The sequence below is a fragment of the Lactuca sativa genome, unplaced genomic scaffold, assembly GCF_002870075.4.
Source record: "Lactuca sativa cultivar Salinas unplaced genomic scaffold, Lsat_Salinas_v11 Lsat_1_v11_unplaced_07, whole genome shotgun sequence".
Taxonomy (NCBI): Eukaryota; Viridiplantae; Streptophyta; class Magnoliopsida; order Asterales; family Asteraceae; genus Lactuca; species Lactuca sativa.
Window position 1 is genome coordinate 111,518 of NW_026440199.1, and position 9,529 is coordinate 121,046.

Consider the following 9,529-nt stretch of genomic DNA (forward strand, 5'->3'; position numbering starts at 1 on the left):
TTTTGGGAGCAATTCAAATGATGGCAGAATTTGATGTTATAATGCAAGAACATGTTAGACACATAGAAAATCATCAAACTCATCTTCATTATTTAGGACACAAAATTCAAAATGAAATCATTTCTATTTTAGCTAATGATGTTAGAAATTCTATAATTACTATTATAAAAGAATCAAAATATTTTTCTGTTATTCTTGATTGCACCCCCGATGTTAGCCATCAAGAACAAATGACTCTTGTTATTCGATGTGTGAACATGTCTAATAATAAAATAAAAGTTGAAGAATTTTTTTTAGAATTTTTAAAGGTAGAAAATACATCGGGTTTAGGACTATTTAATGAGTTATTAAATGCAATTAAATCTTATGGTCTTAATATTGATGATGTAAGAGGACAAGGTTATGATAATGGTTCTAACATGAAAGGAAAACACCAAGGTGTTCAAAAACGATTACTTGAAATTAATCCAAAAGCATTGTTTATGCCATGTGCTTGTCATAGTCTTACCCTCACGGTTAGTGATATGGCTCATTCTTGTGCCAAAGCGATTTCTTTTTTTGGAGTTTTGCAACGCATTTTTGTATTATTTTCTAGTTCAACCAAAAGATGGTCAATATTACTTGATAAAGTCCCTAACTTAACGGTAAAATCTTTATCTAATACACGTTGGGAGAGTAGAATAAAAAGTGTAAAAGCCATTAGGTTTCAAGCTCCTCATATAAGGGATGCCTTGATAGAATTAAGTTCATCATGTGATGATGCAAAGTCTAAAAGTGAAGCTGAAAGTTTAGTTAATGCTATTGAAAGTTATGACTTTTTACTTGGTATGGTAATTTGGTATGATATTTTATTTGCTATAAATAAAGTTAGTAAGAAAATGCAAACCAAAACTATATGTATTGATGCCACAATTGATCTATTAAAAAATATGATAACATTTTTTAAAAATTATAGAAATGAAGGTTATGCCATTAGTATTGATAATGCTAAGGCCATTGCATTGGATATGGAAGTTGAACCTATATTCCCAAAAAAACGCCAAGTTACTAGAAAAAAACAATTTGATGAAATTAATTGTGAAGATGAATTACTATCACCGGAAGAATCATTTAGAATCGAGTATTTTATATATATTGTTGATGTGGCAATTGCATCATTAGAGAGTAGATTTGAGCAATTAACAAACTTTGAAAACATTTTTGGATTTTTATATGATTCAAAAAGGTTAAAATCATTGGATGATATTGAACTTAAAAAAAGTTGTGCTGTTTTTGTAAATAAGTTTACTCATAATAACTTATGTGATGTGGATTTAAATGAATTTTTGACGGAACTTAAAGTATTACAAAAAACTTTGCCAAATGTTGTTATGTCATCGGTTGAAATTTTAGAGTTTGTCAAAGGTAAAGATTGTTATCCAAATGTTTGTATTGCATATAGAATCTTATTAACCGTACCAGTTACTGTAGCATCAGCAGAAAGAAATTTTTCAAAACTAAAATTATTAAAAAATTATTTGAGATCATCAATGTCACAAGAAAGATTAAATGGTTTGGCTATGTTATGCATTGAAAAAGATTTGTTGGATAATATTGAACTTGATTCTATAATTGATGACTTTGCATCTAAAAAAGCTCGTAAATGTAAATTTCTTTAGTTTTTCTTTGATATGTTTATGTATTTTGGTTTAGAGCATGTTTTGGTTTTTTTTATTTATTGTTTTGTATTAATAGTTGTTAGGTTGTTTGGCTTACGGGGCCTGTCCCGAAGTCTTTTTTTCCATAGGTGGGGAGTCCCCAGCCTTCAATTGTATTATTTTTTTTAATTAATAAAATTTTTGGAGGTGCCGCCTTCTTTTTTTTATTAAAAAAAAACATTATGAGGGCCCCGAATTTTGCTTTGGCCCCGGGCCCCAAATTGTCTAGGACCGACCCTGTTTGTTACCATCTGAAAAGAAAAAGAGGCGTGTCTTCCAATTTTGCCCTACGCGACTACCCTCTTCTCTTTTCTATTTCATACGACCGACCCCTCTTCCCTCCCAACACACTCCGATTACCTGCAATCTTTTGCCGCCATAGGCTCCACCTCCGTCAGCCGCTGCCATCGCTGCCCTTCGGATCTCCGGCGCCACTCTCCCAAGCATACGTCGCCACTGTCGCACATCAGAGGTCGGCTTCACGTATGTATCGTTTTTTATTTTTTCCTTTTTTCTCTCTCCCCAAATACGATGAAATCGACGATTTCCGGGTGAAATCAATGTTTTCTTGCTGAAATCGATAATGAATCTGTAATTGTTGCTGGCATTTGGTTATTTTTTTGCTGAAATCTCCATTGTCAAATGTGTCGTTCACACAAATTGCTCCTCTGTTCTGTTTTACTCAAATTGTTTTCAGGAAGCATGTTTTTATTTAAAGTGACACTAAATTGACATAAAGATTGATGATTTCAATTTGGAATTGAGGAATTTTGATTACATATCCTTTGAGTAGAGATGGCAAATGCAATATCAGGGCTGTTTTGGTCATTTTTTTCCTGAAATATCTTTTCTTGATGTATTAATGTTGAAATCTGATTTGGTAATGTATGGACACGAAAATCTGATCTGATGCTTATTTTTTTTTTCTAAAATCACAGCTCATATCATATGTGCTGATGTGCTTGTAGGGTTTATTTGGATTTCAATATAATTTTTAGGATTTGAAAATATTTATGTTTTATTTGGATTTGTGTTCATTTTGATGTATGTTCAATTTGGATTTTATATGATGTTTAGGTTTTTTTAATAATTATTTAAGAAATTGTTTCGGTTTTTATATAAACAAGTATTTGAATTCACTAAAAAATAATACAGAAGGGTAATTTGGTTGGTTAATATTGTAGTTTATACAAGTGATAACAATTGGAGATTTTGATAAATTATCGATTCTAGCAACATACTTTGAAAAGTTGGTGATGGATTTGATATGGAGTTTCTATATAAATGATTAAAGTGTTTATTTGTTTCCTTGTTGAATTTGGATTTGTAGGTTGCAACATACTTTGAAAAGTAGGTTGCAAGTTTGTTGTCATTTATATCTCAACATTCAATGTCAAATATTTGTTTCCTCTTAATTTTTCAGATCTTGACAAACAGCCCTAAGAAAAAACGACGGCCACAAGAATTCATTCATGGAGCAATCCACTACCTCATTAACCGGCGAATCTGATATTCTTGAACATATTGCCGACCGTTACAAGAAATCCCGCTCACCTCATCACCGCCAGCTCTACGCAGCTGCTGCCTATACCCAATGTATGATAAAATCTAAATCTTTGCCCGTCACTCCGCTCAATTACTTCGTTAACATCATTGACGCCCTCTATGATTCCTCATATTCTCATACCCTCTCTAATTCAACCTTTAATGCTGATGCAATGTCTGGAATGTCTTCGTTTTTGACATTTGTGTTGACTATGGTTCCTGAGAAGTCTATATCCATGTCTAAGGCGGCTGAGGCTGTCGAGATTGTGGTTAAATGTTTGGAGGTTGAGTTTGTGAGTTTGCGGGTTTTAAGATTTATGGAGTGTTTGAGGGTATTGCTGGAGATTTGTGATTTAGGAGATTGGGATATTGTGAAATTAAGTTTCCAGACGTTTATCAAGTATGCAGTAGATAACAAAAATGAAAAGGTATATTGTCTCTTTCCTATATTGTGAATTTGTGACAATAATCAATATTTATAATAGTAGATTGTTTAATGCCAAATGTGCAGGTTAGAAAATGTGCTGAACATTGTGTTTTGAAGGTCTTCAAGTGTTTCCAAAATTCTATTATCAAAGAAAGTGCAACCAAATTGGTGTTAGATACATTTAGAAACTATATCTTGGCAGTTGAGAAAGCAGATGGATCTAAAGATGATGAAGGATCAAAATGTGAACACTTGAAGGCTCTTCACATGTTAGATCTGTTGAAACGTTTCATTCCTTTTTTAACAAAACCAGAAGACATGCAGGAAGTCATACTAGAATTACAAAAGTGTATGACTGCCAAGTTTTCAACATTGTATGTTTTAGATGTAATGGAGGAGATACTTGCTCTCATTGAATCTGAATCCGAACTTACATTTGTAAAGACCGTGAAGATTTCAGACAAATGGAAAAGTGATTATTCCATACTCATTCAGTCTATAACAGGTAGACATCTACCCTAATCTACCCTAGTAAATAAAGATCATTTTTGACAAATGGCACATTCTCATTGAATTTGACACGTCATTATCTGAGAATTTTAGAATTATTTTTGCTACTTGTCAATTTATGGTGTTTTCCATTTTCATTTAATTGTCACATCACTATATTTATTATGGGAATAATGCCAATTGTAATTTTGTTAATTCCTTATTTAGTTTGCTAAATGCCAATGCTATTTACAGAAGTTTATGCTTTCTAATTACAATGATAGATATATTAAGCTAAAATCAAGCTATGAATATGATAAGGAACAAGTTGTCGAGTCTGATAGTTTACAAAAGGAGGACCAAGCCACGTGGAAGGGAATAATTCTGTTAGTTAGACAAGTTTGTTAGGGAAATAGATCTATATAGGTCAGGATAACGATATGATTAGTTATCTGATTATATTATTTTGAATGTGCTTTTAGGTCTTTTGATATGTGAGGCTACTGCTGCAAGGGCTTCAAATATCTTAAAAGAAATGTTTTCCCGTGTACTTTTCAGTGAAGTGGAACTTAATGCTGAATCTGAGCAATCAAATCTAGTGAGATGCTTATGTGATTCACTTTTAGAAGTTCTGAGGACCTATCCAAATGAACATTCTTTGAGTGTCATCTCTGCTTTATTTCTCCATCTTGGTATGGCCGTTTACTAGCTTAGTTGTATGCGTCATTAAGCACTTGTTACTAATCTTTGTGTTATATTTGTGATATGTAGGGTTAGACTCTTTTATCTACATGGACAGGATTTTTATGAAGACTGTTGGTTTTATGTCAGATGCATCTACTTGTGATGTAAAACATGTAAGTTGTTTATCATTGACATTTATGTTTTGTTTTTTTTAACATAATATTGATATTTGATATTTACAGTTTGAGCAGTGTATCGGGTCTGCCGTAATGGTTATGGGCCCCGATAAAATACACACATTGTATCCTCTCTCGTTTGATGCAAATGAGCAGACTTGCTCAAATACTTGGTTGTTACCTATCTATAAGGAGTATGTCATATATTCACATGTGCGGTTTTTCATCAGAACTATAGTGCCTCTATCTGAATCCTTCAGAAAAGCGTGTAAAAGAGGTAGGGTAGTGCTACCCCCTCAAACTGTGTATAACGGTTTTGGATTTTATAATGACATAAGTTTTTTTTTTCAAGGTAAAAAGATGGCAGTAAAAAGAAAGCAGATGCAGTCCCTTTCACGTACTTGTTGGGAATTACTACCTTCTTTTTGTCGCTATCCGCATGATTTGGAGGAAAGTTTTGGGTCCTTGGCTGAGATTTTAATTCCAAACATCAAAGAAAATGCCTCTATGCTTGAGAGCATTGCTATTGCACTGCAGGTAATAAATAATTCTAATTTATATTTTTATTCTAGATGCTTCTTTTTAACTATTTTTTTCCCTTTTCTGTAGTGTCTTGTGAAGCAAAACATGAGCTTAAGTTTGAGTTTCCCTGGAAGTTCCGGAGTTATAGATATGGGAATTGAAAAAGAAAACGCAGAGAGAAACATCAAGGTTATGGCATCATGGTCAGAGGCATTATTGAAGGCTTTTACCAATGTTTTCTTTCAGGTGTCGCCTGAGAAACGTTCTTTTCTAAAGGTCATTATCATAATTTCGTAAATTCACCAAATTTTATTTATTTACTCCCTGGTTTCTGACTTCATATATATATATATATATATATATATATATATATATATATATATATAATACACATTCACAGGAAACAATTGGATGCTTAGCAAATATCGCTGAATTCCCAACATCAAAGGCAATTTTTATTTCATCTCTTGAAAGAGTGAAGCCGGATGTTTCTGATCAGAAAAATGCCAACATAGGTCTGATACATGAACTAGCATCAGCAATTGTTGCTGATGTTGGAATGGATCCAATAGATTTTATATACTGCTGTATAGGGGATTGTTTGAAGGTTTGTTTGTTTTTTATGTTTTTAGCATTTTTAGAATCATACTATCAAACCTTATATACCCTTATTTTTATGTAGGAAGATGATGAGGAAGCGTATGCCAATCTTTACATACTTTTGGTAAGGACCACACCATTACTACTTATTCTTTTAGATAATATGTCTCATTTTTGTTTTTGCTTTAAATATTCAGGAATCTTTTGAGTTCATGTCTTCAAGATTCGAGCAACTTGTGGATTTGTTACGTGATTTGAAGTCCCCTGTCGATATAATTTCATTTAGATGGAGGTTTTTGTGCTTAAAGACCTTGCTATTTCACTCATTCGAGGTTATATTCTCTTTTAGTGTGATTTATTTATATATCATGTCAAATTGCCTCTAATAGTTTTGTTTGCTAATGAATTTCTTCTGTAGAGAACTTGTGATGGAGAGAACAAGTATGGCGTTTGGGTGCTCAATGAAATCATTGTGACACTAAAAGATGTAAGATCTACCTTTATTCATTTCATTAAGTTGTTTGTTCTTATAATCTATCTCTGTTCTATCCAAACTGTGCAACATTATATTTTGGTTTTTTATTGACTTTAATCTTTTCTATCTAAAAAAATAGCAATGTACTTTGAAAGTACATTGCTATAATTTACAGTGGTCAATCTTTAGTTGAAAAGAAACAGTAAGAAAAACTTATAAAATTGAATTGACAAACTTATATATATTTTTGAGTGTTTTGATTGCACAAAGTGGGCCCTTCAAAAAAATTATTATGAGCTTATTATGTTATCATACACATACCACATAACCTGATGCAAATTTATTTTCCTAAACTGCATTTTGTTGACTACCACAAAGTTAATAAACATATAGCATACTTAATAAATCCTAAGTGACTTCTAATCTGTTAATTTGTTTTTCCTGAATCCTTTTCATCTTCAACAGATGCAGGTTTACCCCCATTTTTCCTTTCTAATATATGACTTTTTATCCTATCTACCCTAAAATAGCAATGTACATTGCTATAGTTGACAATAATGTTAACCAACTTCTAATCTGTTACTTTAGGATTTTATAAAACAAAATTTAGTGACTTTTTCCTTTATACCCTAAAATAACAGTGTACTTTCAAAGTACACTGCTTTAATTGATAGGAATATTAAGTGACTTCTAATCTGTTAGTTATAGGATTTTATAAAGTATATTTACAGTCACTTTTTTTCCTTTCTACCCTAAAATAACATAAATTTGCAAACCTACTTATTATGATTTTTATACTTTTTATGTGTAACTGAAAGATAAACTTGATGGAAACTTTCATTGTACTTTTTACACATATTTTGGTTAAAAAACATTGCCATGTTTCTGTTTTGCATGTATGTGTCTCTTAACATGTTTGGTTGGATTATTGTGCAGTGTACTTTATACACATATTTTGGTTAAAAATGGCTTATTTATTTTGTATTAATTATCAATTGTATGATTAAATAGTAACCTAGTTGTATAATATAATCTACTTTTGATCTACAGGACAAGGAGGATAGGAGAGAAGTGGCACATGACATTCTTCTAGATACAAGTTCCATCATGCAATCCAAACCAGAAACTTATTATAAATTCATCACCATGGTAAGGTATTCTTACCACTCAATATATATATATATATATATATATATATATATATATATATATATATATATATATATATATATATATATATATATATTAGACTTTCTTTCTTAGTTTCTGAAATGAAAACATTCTTTTATTCATATTTTCAACTTTTCAGATGATGGGGTATCTCTTTGGGTTTTCTCCTTGCATTACAAGTGGTGCAATCCTTGCATTGTCTATTATGTTATCCAACGACTCAAAAATCTGCGAATTGAAGCCCGATCTTGTGCCAGAAATCCTTGAGTTGCTGGATAGGGAAGAAGACATACAAGTTGCAGAAGTAAGTACTATTTCTTATCTTAGCTTTAGAGTTTCTACTATTGATCAATCTAATTTAGTTTATATATGGTTGTCAGGCTGTTTTATGGTTTCTAAAGATGCTGGTTTTGAGCCTTGAAGTGGCAGAACTGAAGATGGTCCTATGTGATATTCTGAATGGACTTCAATCTTGGTCATTTGTATGTGTTAAATTATGGATTCACTCACATGATGTATCTATGTATGACATACTCATGATTATTATCATGTTACAGGTGAGTGACCTTCCGGAGATTTTGCTGCTGGAACGTGGTGATTTTAGGAATGTGTTTGAGGTAACAAATGAATCACATCACCATTTGATTTTATGCATAAAATGTTGTTGTATTCACGAGTTGTTAAATTACAGATTTGTACAACTTCCCTGGAAGAAGGCAAGGAAACAAGCAGATCACCTCAACATGATTTCAAAGCAAATGTATGTGTTAAATTATAGATAGATACACACGACGTATATATATATATATATATATATATATATATATATATATATATATATATATATATATATATATATATATATATATATATGTATGCATGTACTCATGTTTTTACAATTACAGGTGAATGAAATTTTTGAAAATATTGTGCAAAAATGTGGTTCTGCATCAGTTGAATCTCTTGTACCTGAGAAATACCGCCTAGGTTTTAGGATATGTTTGGAGGTAACAATCACATCTACAAATTGATTTTATGCATGAAATGTTGTATTCATGAGTTGTTAAATTACAGAGTGCTCCAAGTTCCCCCGAAGAAGGCAAGGCGAACGAGGCACTCAGAGCACTAATTACTTCTATGTTTGTGTCATCTCAAGAAGAAGGCTTTTGCTGTAGACAACAGTTGGGAACATAACGAGGCTGAAATCAAATGGCAATCTTTCAAGATTTATACATCTATCAAAGTTTTGAAACAAAACAGAATTCCATGTTGAATGCTGATAATTTAAATGGCAAAATTTTCTTTAGCATAGCTAGATGTAGGGGTGTTCGTTTGGATGGATTGGTTTAATCCGATCCGATCAAGTGAATCCAAATTAATTTCGATTTTCAAAACGTAGATCCAAATAGTCCAAACTAAATTCAAATCCGATCCGATCCAACCAAATTATAATTCGGTTGGATCGTTTTTTACAATTCGGTTTTCAAGAATCAAGATATTTCAACAAATATATAACTTTAATATTAACTTACTCTATAATATAAACTAAAAGATATTGTTTAATTAGTTGTGAACTAAAACTTATAAATAACTATCAAGAAAAATATATTATAGTTTACTACTTTATAGACAATTTTTTTTATAAGTACATATTAAAGTATTATAATAGATGAAAATTTTTGATATACTAAAAGAATAATTTAGTAAATTTATAAATTATTAAAGATATATATTAAAAAGAACA

At 31.4% G+C, this 9,529-nt stretch overlaps 1 protein-coding gene across 3 annotated transcripts; it reads left to right on the top strand.

The window, feature by feature from the left end:
• Positions 1 to 1,980: 1,980 nt before the first annotated feature.
• Positions 1,981 to 9,094, top strand: LOC111901970 (putative ribosomal RNA-processing protein 12). 3 transcript variants are annotated; one of them, XM_052767979.1, is made up of 19 exons: positions 1,982 to 2,180; positions 3,121 to 3,670; positions 3,754 to 4,174; positions 4,641 to 4,850; positions 4,930 to 5,015; positions 5,085 to 5,295; positions 5,371 to 5,555; positions 5,628 to 5,816; positions 5,941 to 6,147; positions 6,223 to 6,264; positions 6,338 to 6,472; positions 6,559 to 6,627; positions 7,666 to 7,764; positions 7,925 to 8,089; positions 8,166 to 8,267; positions 8,343 to 8,402; positions 8,477 to 8,545; positions 8,691 to 8,792; positions 8,860 to 9,094. In XM_052767979.1, the coding sequence occupies exons 2-19, from the start codon at positions 3,170 to 3,172 to the stop codon at positions 8,977 to 8,979; spliced, it is 2,973 nt and encodes a 990-aa protein (XP_052623939.1). In that variant the 5' UTR covers positions 1,982 to 2,180; positions 3,121 to 3,169; the 3' UTR covers positions 8,980 to 9,094. The 3 variants fall into 3 exon arrangements, with proteins under 3 accessions (XP_052623941.1, XP_052623939.1, XP_052623940.1); XM_052767980.1 differs by having other exon boundaries at positions 1,982 to 2,169; XM_052767981.1 differs by lacking the exon at positions 8,860 to 9,094 and having other exon boundaries at positions 1,981 to 2,180; positions 8,477 to 8,579; positions 8,648 to 8,723.
• The last annotated feature ends 435 nt before the right edge of the window (positions 9,095 to 9,529 follow it).

Coding starts and splice junctions, on each gene's coding strand:
- LOC111901970 (XM_052767979.1), top strand. CDS start 3,170: ATGGAGCAATCCACTACCTCATTAACCGGCGAATCTGATATTCTTGAA. Junction 6,148..6,222: donor GTATAGGGGATTGTTTGAAG/GTTTGTTTGTTT, acceptor ATTTTTATGTAG/GAAGATGATGAGGAAGCGTA. Junction 8,546..8,690: donor AACATGATTTCAAAGCAAAT/GTATGTGTTAAA, acceptor TTACAATTACAG/GTGAATGAAATTTTTGAAAA.